Source organism: Chiloscyllium punctatum, chromosome 25 (assembly GCF_047496795.1).
Source record: "Chiloscyllium punctatum isolate Juve2018m chromosome 25, sChiPun1.3, whole genome shotgun sequence".
Taxonomy (NCBI): domain Eukaryota; kingdom Metazoa; phylum Chordata; class Chondrichthyes; order Orectolobiformes; family Hemiscylliidae; genus Chiloscyllium; species Chiloscyllium punctatum.
This window is the reverse complement of record NC_092763.1, coordinates 24,193,446-24,210,555: the sequence shown is the minus strand read 5'-3', so window position 1 is coordinate 24,210,555 and position 17,110 is coordinate 24,193,446. Positions and strand designations below refer to the sequence as shown.

Genomic DNA, 17,110 nt, shown 5'->3' with positions numbered 1-17,110 from the left:
CCGGAAGCCAGCCCTTGACCTGGACTCGACAGACCCTGCTTCAATCTGAGCACAGCAGAGCCTGGTTATTGGTGTGCCCTGTCCTGGATCCTGGTTAGTGATAGGAACACTACTTGGTGATATACCAACCCAATAGAGGAATGACTAAGGTCAGGGAATGTGGAACAGGGACAAATGGCAGATGAGATAAAGTCACCATACTCCCAGGGGAATCTTAGGGCTGCTTTCACAATAGACAGAGATGACTGGTAGTGGTTTAACCCAAGGGCCACCATGTCTCAGGTGAGGACGTGGTCAGGAAGGTGGTACTTTCATGATAACCTCAGCCAATGCAAGAATTGAACCTGCACTATTGGCCTCACTTTGCATTGCAATCTAGCTGGCCAGCTGACTGACCCTCAGTCCTTTACCCTCTCAGGTTTGCAATGCAGAGTGACACCAACAACGTGGGTTCAATTCCTGTACCGAGGTCACAGAGAAGGGCTCGCTCCTCTTCAATCTCTCCCCTGTAAAATGCTTAATATCACTTGTTTTCTGCTCAGAGCCATTAGCACTAACTGAAAGATGTCACTCAGCACCACATAACCCCCAGCATAAATGAGCGCTCACTCCTCCAGCACCTCTGTACAGTCGTAGCATTTTGCACCATCTTCAAGATGAACTGTAATAACCCACCAAGGCTCCTTCAGCAGTATCTGCCAAACCGGTGACCTCTACCATCTAAAAGGTCAGAGGCAACAGATACATGGGAACATCACCACCAGCAAGTTCGTCTCCAAGCCAAACACCATCCTGACTTTGATACCAATCCTTCCATGTTGCTGGGTCAAAGCCCTTCAAAGCTGCACTGTGGGCATATCCACATAATAAAACCTGTAGTGGTTCAAGATGGCAGCTCCCCATCGCCTTCCCATGGGCAGCAGGCAATAAATGTTGGCCTTGTCAGGGATTCTTATGAGCAATGACCTTTTTAAAACCCAGTTTGGAAAAGCTGGATGTTAGTTAAGTCTCAAGTGAAAAGCTTGCTCAGCAATTCTAGTTTTAAGAATGTTGTTGGAACTTCCTTTGCACCCATTGTGTGATTTCTCTCCAATTTGAGGAAAATAGTCTTGTGTTTCCAGATTTGAGGCAGTGCATCAAGTTCAATCCAATCTGTCACTCTGAACAGAGCTCGTGCAACCTAGTGAGGCGAATCGGTTTTAAAACATATTCATCAAACAGGCAACAGCAATGTGCATTGGTATAGCACCTGTAACACAGTGAAAGATCCCGAGACATCTTATTTGGCAGATCAAAAAAAATACCGACACCAAGTCAATGGAGGAAAATATTTGAAGCAGTCACCAAAGGTTTGGCTAAAGCAGCAAGTGTTAATGAGGATCTTAAAGGAGGGGCAGAGAAATGGAGATGGGGAGAGAATTTCAGAGGAAGAGTCAATAATCCTACATTAATTGGAACACACTTCCATGTCATACCTCTTTGACCAGCAGACTTTGAGCCAGTTTTTCAGCATCTAAAGGCAGTGTAGATTGGATGGTTCTCCTCTGACGTGGAATTATCGAGATCTATTCAGAAAAAATATATTTGTGTTCAGGAATGGCAGTTTGTAGGGAACACATACACTTATTGAATGGAAAGATATTGATTTGCTGCATAACTGGACTTCAATTAAGCTTCAGGGTCATTCTTCGCTGAACAGTAATTTTGTAGTGATGTTGTCCATCGTCCACAAAACATTACAGGGCAGTCAGAGAGTCATACAGCACGGAAATAGACCCTTCGCTCCAAATCATCCATGCTGACCAAACATTCCAATCTGACCTCGTCTCATTTGCCACCACTTAGCCCAAGTCCCTCTAAAACCTTCCTACTCATAAACCCACCCAGATGCCTTTCAAACATTGCATTTCTACCTGTCTCTACGAATCTGCAAAATGTGCCATTAGTGAGACCAAACGTAAACTTAGGGAACAGTTTGCCAAGCATCTCAGCCTGGCCCGCATGGACCAAGTGGAATTCCCAATCACCGCCCATTTTAATTCCCCTTCCCACATGACTATCCTCGGCCTCCTCCATTACCACACTGAATCAGACCGCAAAATGGAGGAACAATACATCTTCAGCCCAGGACTACAGCCCAGGGGACTCAAAAATGCGTTCCCCAATTTCAAATAACCTTCCCACCCATCCCCTGAATCCCAAACCAGCCCCTCCCCCACCCTGCCATTCCTCTCTTTGACCTTCCTTCCAGCTACCAAACAGATTTATTCCTCCCATCAACCAACCATGTGTATCAACCACCAATGTTCACCTATCACTACCTCAATATTCCAACCCACTCCCCACCCAAACCCTGCACCAGCTTCACCCTCCTCCTTATCTGCAGCTCCTCTTACACCCAGCCCCAGTCCTGAAGAAGGGTTACACTCAAAACATTTACTTCTCCACTTCCTGATGCTGCCTGGCTTCTCTGTTCTTCCAGTCTCTTGTCTGTCTACCTAGGATTCCAACATCTGCAGTTTCTTTCTCTCCAATTTAAAATCCCCTACCATTATAACCTTATTCTTACAGATAACCAACACCTCCTTACAAATTTGCTTCTTAATCTCTTTATTTCTCAGTTCCGCCCATATAATTTCACTGGACAATCTCCCAAGAATATCCTCCCTAAGTGGCCCTAAATACAGCTGTATTGTTACCCCGAACCAAAAACGCCACTCCCTCTCCTCTCTTGCCACCCTTTCTATCCTTCCTATAGCATCTCTGCTCTGATACATTAAGCTGCCAATCCTGTCCATCTCTGAGCCACGTTTCTGTAATAGCTATGATGTCCCATGTTCCCAACCATGCCCTAACTTCATCTGCCTTACCTGTCAGGCTTCTTGCATTGAAGTAAGTGCAGTTTAATTCATCAGTCTACCTCATTCCCTGCCAAGCTCTTGCCTGCCTTGACTATTTGACTTGCACCCCTTATCTACTGTACCAGGCTCAGCCTTTTCTTTTTTTATCACTATGGTGATACACTATCAATGTTCCCCACCACCTCCCCCCACCCCCAAACTAGTTTAAAGCCTTCCAGGTAGAACTAGCAAATCTCCCCGCCAAGAAAATTGGTCTCCTTCTAATATGGTGGAACCCCTCCTTCTTATACAAGTCACTTATACCCCTGAAGAGATCACAATCATTGAAAAGTATGAACTCCTGACCCTGTACCACCTCCTCAGCCCTGCATTCATCTGCTCTATCCTTCTATTCCTACTCTTACTAGCACATGGCATCAGTGTTTGTACAGATATTACTATGCTCAATGATCTACTTGTTCAACTTTCTGCCTGGTTTCCTGTAGTCTCTCTACAGAACCTCATCCCTTTCTCAACTGTGCATGTTGATATCAATAACACAAATGACCTCCAACTGTTTACTCTCCCCTTTCAGAATACTCAGCATAATCTCTGAGACATCCTTAACCCTGGCACCAGGGAGGCAACACACCATCTTGATGTGTTGCTGACAGCAAATGAAACATCTGTCTGTACCCCCAGAAGAGACAATCCCCTATTACAATCGATCACTTGGAATCTGACATACCCTCCTTAACAGTCTTAGTACCAGAAACCTGGCTGTCAGTGCTATATCCCCCTGAGAGGCTATCCCGCCCCCGATGGTATCCAAAACAGCAGACCTGCTTGAGATGGGTATAGCCACAGGAGACTCCTGCACTACCTGGCTACCTTTGGAGGTAACCCATCCACCCAACTTTATCTGCAGTGTTTCCATGTTTTTGAGTCAGCGCCAAAGAAGGCCATTCAATCCAACATGCGTTTACAAGTTCTCTGATCCCACAGTGTCCGTTCACGTACAGTCATTCTGATATAACTGTTCTCGTGCGATCTCGTGTTATAAGAAAATCACGCAATAGCCACACCATTTAAATTAATGGGAGTAGAATTGCATTTAAGCCAATATAGGTAAGAAAAGTCTACATTCTACAAATAAAGTCTAAATTCATCAATCGCATTAAAGCAACAGGCATTATAGCGGAACTGACTGTACTCTTTCAAATTGACCTTTTTCAAATATTTACTTGCTTTTTTGAATAAGCATCATGGCTTCAACTTTCCTGATAGCTCAGTGAGTACATCTACATTGACCTGCCCACCAATTCCATCCATTCAGTTTCCCTCCCTCCTCTTTGACAGCGCTTTGCTGGTGGCATCCCTTCAGGTGTGGTTACTCCACTCTCCATAATCCCCAAACAACACTCTTCAAGTGCTTCACCAAAGCCATGCTTTTGCTTCCCCCGCAGACTTCAATTGTTGGGCCTTTGAGGTACGCTGGGTTGTTTTATTGTAGTAAAGGTGCACGTTTTCTTCTCAAACCCATACAAAACATTTTTACTCTTTCTCCTTTCATTGCCTGAACATTTCTCATGTGGAGATAAGATTCATGGAGCATCAGCTTTAGCACACATTTCCCTTGACTGTAATAAAAGATGGAAGAATGATCAGATTAAGGTATTTTAAAGAGTAAAAGGGCCGCAGGATGGCTCAGTGGTTAGCACCGCTACCTCACAGCACCAGGGACACGGGTTCGATTCCACTCTGGGGTAACTATCTGTATGGAGTTTGTACATGTTCCCCATGTCTGCGTGGGTTTCTGCCAGGTGCTCTGGTTTCCTTCCACTGTCCAAAGATGAGCTCATTAGGTGGACTGGCCCTGCTAAATTTCCCACAGTGCCCAGAAATGTGTCTGTTAGGTGGGTTAGCCATGGGAAAGGCAGGGTTACAGGGATATTGGGAAGGGTCTGGGTGGGATACTCGAGGGTTGGTGTAGACTCTACTGGCTGAGTCTTCCACCTTGTAGGGATTCTATAATTCTATACAAGGATTAACTGAATAGAGAAAAACATAAAAAGGTTTCAAATGGTGAGAAAACCAAGAACAAGGGAACACAATTGGAACATTAACCTTAACATTAAGAATTAAAGCCAGCCCCTTCCAATGGGAAAGCAGGAATTAATATTTTCATTTAAAGGCTAACTCCAAAAGGCTGTGAATGCTTGGGAGTATTTAGAGCTTTAAAGATTGGGGAACGGTATCAAGGGATATGGAGTGAAGTTGGATAAAAAGGGGTGAGGTAGAGATCAAGGGACTGAATGACTTGCTCCAGTAGCTGATGTTCCCGAGTCCAAATCCCCACCTTTCCACTGCCTCTCCCACGATTACTCTCCAGGAGGAAAAACCTGGCAGGACCATTCAAACTTGATCAGTACGCAAGCTGCATAAATTCGCTTACTCACCGAGATCTCATCCAAAGGGAACTGCAAAAGATCCCGCAGAGGATCACTTTGAATCTGCGCTTTCCGTTGTGCAATGACATTCTCATAATCCAATGGCTCGATGATTTTTGTTTTCTCCTTCAGAAAGACAAACAGGAGGGTTCAGTTAGGGTGACTGAAGCAGTGGGAAGGTAACAGATTGATTCTTTACTTCATCAAACTAAACCTTCAAAGGATATCTCTAAAACCAACTTTCAGGAACAAGTAGTAATTTGTTTTTGCTTTATTCATTCATGGGATGTGAGCAACACTGACAAGGCCCATATTTATTGCCCATCCCTAACTGTCAACCACATTGGTGTGGGTCTGGAGTCACATGTAAGCCAGACCAGATAAGGACGGGAGATCTCCTTCTCTATAGGACATTAGTGAACCAGATGGACTTTTAAAAGAATCAATACTGACACCACTGACACCATTTTTTCCCCAGAAATTTATGGAATTCAAATGTCACGATCAGAGGAAGGATCACTTGTTTGGAAATGTTAACCCTGCTTTCTCTCCACAGATGCTGCCAGACCTGCTGAGTTTTTTTCCAGCAATTTCAGTTTTTTTTTCTGATTTCCAGCATTTGCAGTGTTTTCAGTTTTTTTTATTATTTGTTATGATCTACCATGGTGGGATTCTAACTATTTCCCCAAAGCATTAGCCTGGGGTTCTGGATTGCTAGTCACCATCTCCCCAACTTGGTAAAGTGGATGGGATCACAAGACCACAAACTGCTCTCTCATTGGATAGAGGTGATGATGGTGCATTCCTTAAAGGAACCAGATGGATCTTAAAACAAATTAGCATGGCTTTTGAAAGACTGAGCATTCTTTACAGATCTCCTAAAATTTTGAGATGAGGCAAGAGAAAGCTGAGGTAAGAAAGTGATGGGTAAGCCTTTCATTAAAGAAAAATAAGGAAGAATTCACAACTCTTGAGCTGGGTCAGATCTTACCTTCAGCAAGATTTTTAATTCCTATAAGTTATTGAGCAACTGGAACAGATTTCTGAAGCAAATGGTTCAAGGTTGTTTTAAAACTGATGACAGCCAGGTTTCCTTTCAACCACCATATTATTTATTATTAAACAATTAGACTCAATTGTAATCAGTTCATTCAATTACAAACCAGTGCTATTGTTTGATTTTCATCTTTGGTCATATAGATGTGAAGTACAAAATACAACAGTTGCAGTGGATGCATTTCCCTTTATTCTTTAATACAGTGTGGTAATCACTGACAGGGCCAGGATTTTTGCCCATCCTTCAGGGGATGAGGCCTTTGCTGACAGAGTGAACATTTATTGCCCATCCCTAACTGAGAGAGTGCTAGTGAATTTGTCTTCTTCAATCACTGCAGTCTTTGGGGTGTAGGCCACCCAACAATGCCATTAGGGAAGGAATTCCAGGATTTTAACCCAGTGACAGTGAATGAACGGTGATGTACTTCCAAGTCAGGATGGCGAGTCACTTAGGGAATTTTCAGGTAGAGATGTTCTTATGAACCTGCCCTTGTCCTTCTACAAAGTTGTGGTCATGTTTTGGAAGGTGCTGTCTGAGCAGTATAGTTACACTGTTAGGAGTAAGCCACACTGCTGCACATCTCGAGTCATATGTAAACCATATCAAGTAAGGATAGCAGATATCCTCTCGATAAAGCACTAGTGAAACAAGTGGATTTTTGATACAATCCATGGAAGTTGGCATGGTCACCACTACCGATAGCGAGCTTTATGGATTCTCTTCTCATAAACATGTTCCAAGATGTTATTACATTTGTCTGAGAGGGGTGGGACTTGAACCCAACTTTATCTCCTACATTTATTACTGAGTTTGAAATCCATGACGGGAATTGAACCCATGGGCCCTGAGTATTAGCTTGTGCCTCGAGATTACTGCTCCATATCATTTGCAGTGCACTCCCCTTCTCAAGGGTAGACACTTCCTCAAGAGTTAAGTGTGGTTGGTTTCCTTGGCTATATTATGGCCATTACTGAGAGCAACTCCCTTCTGCTGAATAGACTCACTCCTCCTCTGCATAACCACAAAACCAGATTACAAACTGCAAATGAATTACAGTGCAAGAATTGAGGAGCTAGAACACAAAGCTCTGAGTTAAGCACAGCACATTATGTTTTTACTACTGGATTATGGGTTCAATTCCTGCTCAGATTGAATGATAACAATTTTCATGCCTTTCTGATTCCTGTTAAATCAAGTTGGACAGACTGAACCAAGTAGCTGTCAGTCTATAGCACAAAACTAAAGCCTAACTACATAAGGGAGAGGAGAAGGATGTTCAATAAGGCACTGAAAAGTTAACATATATTTTGTTGTCACTATTGTTCTATAGTTAGGACAAAATAGCAAACATTTTCATCTGCCAAGCCCTAAGATGCTCTTAAACTGAGAGATTTTTCGTTGGCATTAGGTACCTGAGGCACTCCATTAGTAAGAATCTTGGTTAGCAGATTTATTCATGAATAGTTGAAAATAGGGTCACATTGTTCCTTTGCTAATTAAAGCCCCCATGAGTGGCAGAAACCTGCGTCAGTTTTCTTTACATGGTTATGATGAGCCACGGTTGAGGAAGCTCTGGATGTGCTGTACTCCACCACTAACACCCTGGAGACAGAACACCCTAAGGCCCTGCTTATTGTAACTGGCAACTTCAATCAAGCCAATCGAAGGAAGGTATTGCCCAGGTACCACCAGAACATTACCTGCCCTAGCAGGGGCCCGAACATCTTAGACCACTGCTGCACCACTGTGAAGGATGCCTACCGCTTCATCCCTCGGCTCATTTCGGGAACTTCGGCCACAATGCCGTGTTTCTTCTCCCGGCTTACAGACAAAAGCTCAAGCAGGAGACTCCCTCATGGATACAGGTCCAGTGCTGGTCGGAGAGGGCAGAGGATCAACTCCAGTGCTATCTGGAATTGGCTGATTGGGGCATGTTCGAACAGTCTGCAGGTACCTTGTATGACTATGCCACTACCATCACAGACTTCATCAGCAAGTGTGTGGAGGACTGCATACCAAGGAAGTCAATCCAGGTGTTCCCCAACAGGAAACCCTAGGTGAATCAGGACATACAGAACCTGCTAAAAACCAGGCGTGAGGCCTTCAGATCAGGAGACCAAGTATGACCTTCGCAGAGCCATTAAGACAGCCAAGGACCAATACCGAACCAAACTAGAGACCCAGACAGACACCCAGCGACCATGGCAAGGACTGAATGACATCACAGGTTCTAAACAGAGACAGCAGACAATGACATATCCCTCCCAGATCGTCTCAATGCCTTCTGTGCTCGCTTTGAGCAGAATTTTGGCGGAGAGGTAACACCTATTCTGACAAGTCCTGACAAACCTACCCCACAGTCACTACATCAGAGGTCAGATCAGTTTTCCTCTGTGTGAATCCAAGGAAAGCGATGAGACCAGATAGAGTATCAGGCCGTACAATCAGAGCATGTGCAGATTAACTGGCAGAGGTCTTCTCGACATCTTCAACCTCTGCCTGCAGCAGGCCACTGTCCCAGCCTGTTTCAAGAGGGCCAACATCATCCCTGTGCCTAAAAAGACTCATGCAGCATGTCTCAATGACTACCACCCAGTGGCCCTAACTTCAGTGGTCATGAAGTGCTTTGAAAGGCTGGTCATGGCATTAATCAAGTCCAACCTCCCCACTACTCTTGACCCATTCCAATTTGCCTATCGGACCAACAGATCCATGTCAGATGCCATATCACCTGCCCTTCACTCCTCCCTAGAACATCTCGACACCAAGAGCAGCTACAGAAGAATCATACTCATTGACTACTGTTCAGCCTTCAACACTATTATCCCCTCGAGACCGATTGCTAAACTTAGTGATCTCGGACTAAGCCCCACTCTCTGCAAATGGATCCTCAGTTTCCTGAATCACAGGCCACAATCAGTGAAGACTGGGGACAATATTTCATCCTCACTAACACTCAACACTGGAGCCCCACAGGGGTGCATACTCAGCCCCCTACTGTACTCACTGTATACCCATGACTGCATCACTAAATACCAGACTAATGTCATTTACAAGTTCGCTGATGACGAGGCCATAGTCGATTGAATCTCAGACGGCGATGAAACAAACTACAGAAGGGAGGTCGAAGACCTGGAAAAATGGTGCACTGAGAACAACCTAGCTCTCGATGTTGGCAAAACCAAGGAACCTATTATTGACTTTCGGCGGGATGTTACTCATGACCCCTACACATTAACAGCACAGAGGTGAAACGAGTGGAAAGTGTCAAGCTCCTGGGAGTGGGCATCCACAACAAGCTCTCTTGGATTCTTCTTGTGAACGCACTGGTTACAAAGGCCCAATAACATCTCTTCTTCCTCAGGCAGCTGGGGAAATTTGGCATGATGGCGAATACCCTTGCCAACTTTTATAGGTGCACCACCGAGAGCATTCTATCACTACCTGGTACGTCAACTGCACCATTCAAGACTGGAGATGGTTAGAGAGTGATGAATTTGGTCTGGACAATCACAAAGGCCAACCTCCCGTCTATAGAATCCATCTACCAGGCCCGCTGTCAAGGAAAGGCTGCCAGCATTCTCAAAGATCCATCCCACCCTGGCAATGTTTTTCTACAACCTCTACCATCGGGGAGAAGGTACAGAAGCCTGAACACACACCAGTCGGTTTTATATCAGTTTCTACTCTACTGTTGTTAGAATACTGAATGGACTCACAAACTCTTAACATTCACCTGTACCTGTGTTTTGGTTTTTACTGCTGTTTACCTATCTATGCTACTTAACTCTGTGATCTGCCCGTATTGCTCGCAAGGCAAAGCTTTTCACTGTGCCTCGGTACATGTGACAATAAGTTCAATTCAATTCAATATGATGAAAGGATGATAAATTGGGTCTACATTCTCTAAGGTTTAGACAAAAGAAAAGTGATAGCATTAAACTAGAACAAAAGGGCACAATTTGAGCAATAGCAGATAATAATTTAGGATTAAATTAGCACAGACATTAGTTCAGACAAAGAGGTTTGTGAATCTGGGAATTCCATACCTCTGTCACATTCTTTAAGACTGGGATAGACAGGTTTGTGGTCTTGCTGGAATTCAAGGGATATGGGGAATGGGCAGAAATACCGGGCGAAGGTGATGAACAGCCATGATTGGGATGAAAGGAACCGGCTCAATGAACCTTCTGATCTGATTTCTTACATTCTTGAGAGTTGCTGGTTAGCACAGTTAGCCTGCTCATTTACACTTCATGTTGTCTGAATCTTATGACTATCTAGCTTTAACTTATTGAACTACATTCACGCACCCTTATTGGCCTTCCTCCTACATTGTTGAGTGTTCCTCTGGCCTGGGTACCAACCTTAGACCAGGCTGGCATTGACTGGTGGCCCAGCTGATTCTGAGGGATAAGGACTATCTATCCTCCTCTGCACCACTCCATCCCCCGGGATCTCCAGGTCCCTGTTCGCACAGCAGGATGTCAATTTGCCTTCATCCAACTTGGGTCTGAGGCAAATCCTGAACGGCTCCGCACCAACAGACTGGATCAGGTGCGTGGCCACTGACCTAGTGCTCAACCTGCTACAGGAATGGCAGGAATCACAGTGGTCCCAGCAGTGACAACCATCTCCAGGGAGAGAAAGAATATCAGGAGGAGGACACAATCAGACCTGGTGCAAAGGTAACAAGCTGAGTTTGGGAAGTTATTGTGAGAAATCTCTTAGGTTTCACAACAAGAAATCCTTCATGAAACCTGCCAAAATTGACACTAGTGTCTGATAAAATTCAGTTGAATGTTTGTTTTTGAGCAAAAAGCTAGCAGGAGTGAGATGGCAGTACAGACCAAACCTTTGGGTCAGAGGGTCTTAGTTCAAGCCCTTATGGCCCAAGTCTGGGATTTTAAAGAATTGCATTAGATAACAGGGAGGCTGGTGGAAGGACAGTCATGAGCAGGACAATGTACAGGAAATGGAATACCTGGGATCACAGTCTAAGGATATGGGGTAAACCCTTTAGGACTGAGATGAGGAGAAATCTCTTCACCCAGAGAGTGGTGAGCCTGTAGAATTCTCTGCCACAAAAAGAGGGTGAGGGTAAAACATTCAATGTTTTGAAGAAGGAGTTAAATATAGTTCTCAGGGCTAAAGGGATCAAAGGGTATAGAGAGAATGTGGGAACAGGATTTGGATGATCAGCTATGATCATATTGAATGACCGAGAAGGCTCAAAGGGCCAAATTCCTGTTGAAGGGCTTTTGCCCAAAATGTCGATTTTCCTGCTCCTCGAATGCTGCCTGACCTGCTGTGCTTTTCCAGCACCACTCTGATCTAAACTCTGGTTTCCAGCATCTGCAGTCCTCACTTTTGCCTCAAAGGGCCTACTCCTGCTGAGCTTCTATGTTGCTGGAAAAAGGAGGATCCTGGGCTTCACAGCTCAGCTGGCTGGACAGCTGGTTTGAGTTGCGGAATTATTCCGACAGCACAGGTCCTATTCCCGTTCTGCACTAAGGTCACCACAATGACTCTGCTTTCTTCACCTCACACCCCTCCTGAGGCCTGGTGACCCTCAGTTTAAACTCGCTATGAGTCATCTCCCTTCAATGAGAGGGTAATCTGTCTCCCTTTGGGATTCAGGCCACTTCCACTTTGTAAAATTGAGAGGTGATAATGTCACTGCACTAACAATAAAGAACACTGGGCTAATGTTCTGAGGACATGAGCTTGAAACCCACCACAGCAGCGAGTGAAGTCTGAATATTTTGGAATAAGAAGCTAGTCTTCATGGTGACCATGTTACCAATGTTGCTTGCTATAAAAACATACCTGGTTCACTAATATGCTTGAGGGAAGGAAATCTTAAAATCAAGATGAGGTAAAATCTTTTGAAGTCCCTTCCTCAAAAGGTGGTGGTAGGCCGTGAATATTTCTTTAAGGGAGAGGTAGATTGAGTCTTCATAAACAGAGGAATGAAAAGTTATCAGTGAAAAGTGGCTGGTTTATTCAGTGACAGACCAGATGTGAGGGGCCTATACCTAATTTGTCTTTTCAATTTTGCAATATTTTTAACACCAAGACTTGTTTGGCTGTCAGGTATTTCCAGATGTAATGCTTTAGCATTGGAATTAGGTGCCAGTAACTGATGAGCTCAACAATTTTCACACTGCTTTTAAAAGGGTCAGCTGTTGATTGATTCCATTCAGTTCTCATCCAAATCATTCTTCCAGTTTACATCAGCATTGGAAGTTAACTGGCCAAGTCTAGTTTCAGAAACGGGGAGTATCAAAACCTCATGTGTTCACTTAAACTCTGAGTTATCAGAGATGATTTCCTCAGCCAAGCCCACAGATTGTTGTGGAAGCCCAATAAACTCATACTTCATTTTTCTTTCACCTCTCATGTTTCTATTTTGAAGGAACGTGGCCATTGTGAATATTCAGGTTTGCACAAGAGTCCTGTTTAATCACATTTTACGTCTAGCCACCAAAATAATTTGCACTGAACCAAAAGGTCAGCATTGATTTGATGACAGTGAGAAGGAAAACCAACCAACAGATTTTTCAACTGCTTGGCATCTTGGTATCGATAATGCTTTTGCAATGGGAAAGTCATTCAGAAGAGAGCTTTGAAACAAAGTTACCACTTTTTCTGCTGTGTTTTAGACTGTGCAGAAGAACCTTCATTTCAAAAACATAATATCATCTCCCAATTTGCTGGAATCAGTCAAATTCATACTAGGCCCAAGGGAGGAGACATTCGAGAGATGGCCATAAATTTGATTGCAGGCATAGATTTTTGGAAAATAGTTTAATGGAGCAAGGGGAAGGGAAACCCAGAATTTAAAGTCTGTATAGCTGTTGGCATGGCAACTGGGTGGTGAAGTAAAGGAATTAAGACACTCAAGAGGAACTGGATAGATGCTGACACTCAACAGCAGTTTGGCAGCCTGTACATTCTAAGTGAAGTATCACTGACTCCCCCACTGGAGATTCTCAAATGATCTGACAGATTTCGGAATACACTACAACTGCACGATAAGAAACCAATTGGCTTACAAAACACAATCCCTCAATGCTTGTGACAGAATGGCCGAAAGGAACACTCGACTCTCCATTTAGCTGAATTTGTACTTTCGTTCCACTCTACTTTCCTGTGAGTTCAAATGAACCACAGTCACTGAGCCATTCTGCCCACTCACAGTTGGTAAATCAGGTCCAAGAGTAAAACAATCATTACAGTTTTATTTTATCAGTCATTCACGGGATGTTGGTGTCATTGGTGAGGTCAGCATTTATTTGCTCATCCCTACGTTTCTAGCGAAGGAGGTGGTGAGCTACCTTCTTGAGTGCTTGGGGTGGAATAAAGACGAGTGGTATGAGGAAGGGAGTTCCAGAATTACTCAATAGCTCTCCTCACCTCATTTATTAGTCATCTTTGGTAGCGTAGCACAGTGATTATGTTAAAAATCTACTAATCCAGAGGTCTGGACTAATGTACTAGGGCACGAGTTCAAATCCCGCCATAACAGTTGGGAAAGCTAAAATTCAGTCAATTCAATCTTGAATTAAAAAGAAATATTATTAGAAGTGGTCACCACGAAGTTATCACTTTCATGTCAAAACCCCTGTTGTTTTTTTCATATTCTGACAATGTCTGAGCTATTATTATTGCTATTTCTCTCCAACATCTTGGATTGTCTTTAACCAATTTTTCCCATGACACACAGAAACGTAGAGACATGTACAAAATAAAATCCAGAATGCAAGCATTTGATGTGTTAATTTTGGAGGGTACGAGCTATAAGGAGAGGCTTAATAGGCTGGGGCTATTTTCCCTGGAGCGTAGGAGGCCGAGAGATGACCTAATAGAAGTTTACAAAATCATGAGGGGCATAGATAGGATGAATAGTCAAGGTCTTTTCCCCAGGGTAGTGGAGTCCAAAATTAGAGTGCATAAGTATAAGGTGAGAGGGGAAAGATCTAAAAGGGACCTAAGGGGGCAACATTTTCACACAGAGAGTGGTACATGTATGGAATGAGCTGCCAGAGGATGTGGTGAAGGCTGGTACAATTATAGCATTTAAAAGGCATTTGGATGGGTACCTGAATAGGAAAGGTTTAGAGGGATATGGGCCAAATGCTGGCAAATGGGACTAGATTAGGTCAGGATGGCTGGCCAGCAAGGACGAGTTGGGCCGAAGGGCCTGTTTCCACATTGTAAGTAATCTAATCTAATTGAATTTTTCAGCTGTTTATGACACAACTTCCACAACCATTAAGTCCCAAATGGGACTTGAACTTCGACCTCCTAACTTGAAGATAAGGAAGCAACCCACTCCACCACAAGACCATCTCTAGGAGTGTTGCAGTTGTATTTTAAAGAGTAATTCAATTTCTTGAAGTGCATATTTCGGAATATAGATCCTTCACCAAGCCAGAGTGCAGTGAATCAGTGCAAGTTCTGCTTTGCACAGCTATATTGTTGCGTGAATGTTGATTCATTTGTCAGTGAGCTACTCAAGTAATTATAAATATTGTGTCTGTTGAAATGGAAATGGAGTATTTAATGGTCTTTAATCTAGTGCTGTCTTAGTGCTGCAGTTCTTAGCTGATGTGTAGTTATGGATTGCACTTATTGATCATAAAAGAATATCGGAACTAGAGAAGGCCAATTTGACTCTTGAGTTTGCTCTATCAGTCAATGGGATCAAGACTGATCTCCAACATAACTCTGTACTCCTCTCTTTATCTTGTAACCCTTCATATCTGTGGTTAACAAAAATCAATCAAGTTCATATTTAAAATGAACAATTGATTTAATGTCAAGATTACATAATTTTGATATCACGTTTTATGTAGAAGGTGTTACTGTAACACCATATCTTGCCAATGCCAAGTTAAAAATTACACAACACCAGGTTATAGTCCAACAGGTTTAATTGGAAACACTAGCTTTCAGAGGGCTGCTCCTCAATCACCTGAAGGAGTAGCACTCCGAAAGCTAGTGCTTCCAAATAAACCTGTTGTACTATAACCGGTGCTGTGTGATTGTTAATAGTCTGGATTAGTGGTGCTGGAAGAGCACAGCAGTTCAGGCAGCATCCAACGAGCCTACCTGATTGTTAATATTGTACACCCCAGCCCAACACCAGCATCTCCAAATCATGATTGCGATGCTAAGCATTTTGTTGTTAATCTGAATTCATCTGAAAGTAAATTTGCGATACATACAAATTTCTCTTTTGTTAGTTTTTCAATTTGAGGTGAGGACCTTTTGGTCCTGAAATAAAGCATTCCAAGTTAGTTTTTGAAACTTTTTGATGTCTGCCAAATATACAATGTGTCGTTGTGTAGCATCTTTAACAAAAAGGAAGATCCTAATGTATTTTGCAAAGGCTGAGCAGTAATGGGCGAGGAGTGTGTGTTAGTGATTGAAAGTAAAGTAAAAAAAAAAGAGAGCTTTTCTGAGGGATTTGAAAAAGAGTGTGGGGCTGGAGAGAACTATAAGCTTGTGTTGCATGTCCTCCCCAGTGTTACACCTATGTATGGTAGGATTGTCTTTTTAACCGTTTAGGCCTGCTATGTACTCAAAGAGGTGCTGTAAAAGACAAACTGAACATGATGGACAAAACTATTTCAGCCAAAAATCCTCTGGCATCTTTGTACTTTTCAAACTGACCTATTAATCATCAACTGGTTATTTACTGAAGTGCAGATTAAATACCAGCCCCTCCCCCAATCTACTATTGATTTAGCAAGGGCGCAAGACTGCTATTTCAAACACTGTCTTCTCTCCAATGTTCTTTGTTGCCTCTTTTGGGCAGATCTGTGAGAATGATGGAAGAGCTCCAATTCTCCATCAGACAGGCAAATGCACCGAACACGGTTTAAACGGTGCAACAGATACAATTTAAAATGGACCATTGCAACAATGTAGTGACTTCTAATGGAAGCGTAAAATACTCCTCATATTTCAACATTGGCAAGTTGGTTTCTGTTATACGTTATCATTTTTTGTAAGTCCATTAAGACCAGTCTATGGTCGTGTTAGGCAAGAGGCTTGCTGTGAACAGTCAAATTCTTCTCTGCTTGGATGCCCTCAGAGTCATAGAGACACAGAGCTGTACAGCACAGAAACAAAACCTTCGGTCCAACTCATCCACGCCGACCAAATATCCCAAATTAATCAAGTCCCATTTGCCAGCATTTAGCCCATACCTCTCTAAAACCTTCCTATTCGTGTACCCATCCATATGCTTTTCAAATGTTGTAATTGTACCAGCCTCCACCACTTCCTCTGGCAGCTCATTCCATATACACACCACCCTCTGTGTGAAAAAGTTGCCTCAATGTCCCTTCTAAATCTTTCCCCTCTCACCGTAAACCTATGCCCTCTAGTTCTGGACTCCCCAACCCAGGGAAAAGATCTTGTCTATTTACCCTATCCATACCCCACTGATAAGCAAAGGTCCCTCAGATCCAGAACGGAAAGGAGGATTGGTGTCACCACTTCACCACAACCATTAGCTGGTACTACTTGGTTCTGCAACATATACAATGCTAGTACATGGACCACTGCTTCCCTTCACCAGCGTAAACCCATGCCCTTGTGCTTGGAATTGTAGGAACATCTGAAAGTACTGTTTACGTCATCCTCCCATCACAAGTGGACTAGATTTTAAGTAAAAGTGATGCAACTTTTCAAATGTCACAAGACACAATAATAGAGAAGCCTCGATTTATTCCAGTGGTCTAGTCCTT

General features: G+C 43.3%; 1 protein-coding gene across 2 annotated transcripts in view; it reads right to left on the bottom strand.

Annotated features, from left to right (window-relative positions):
- Positions 1 to 17,110, bottom strand: part of LOC140495758 (dedicator of cytokinesis protein 11-like) — a 286,052-nt gene that overhangs the window by 231,263 nt on the left and 37,679 nt on the right. For both annotated transcript variants that reach the window (XM_072594834.1, XM_072594833.1), the window contains exons 2-3: positions 5,300 to 5,416; positions 1,476 to 1,565 (exon numbers count right to left, since the gene is read on the bottom strand). In XM_072594834.1, the coding sequence (XP_072450935.1) occupies positions 1,476 to 1,565; positions 5,300 to 5,416 (207 nt within the window). The remainder of the gene's footprint in view (positions 1 to 1,475; positions 1,566 to 5,299; positions 5,417 to 17,110) is intronic.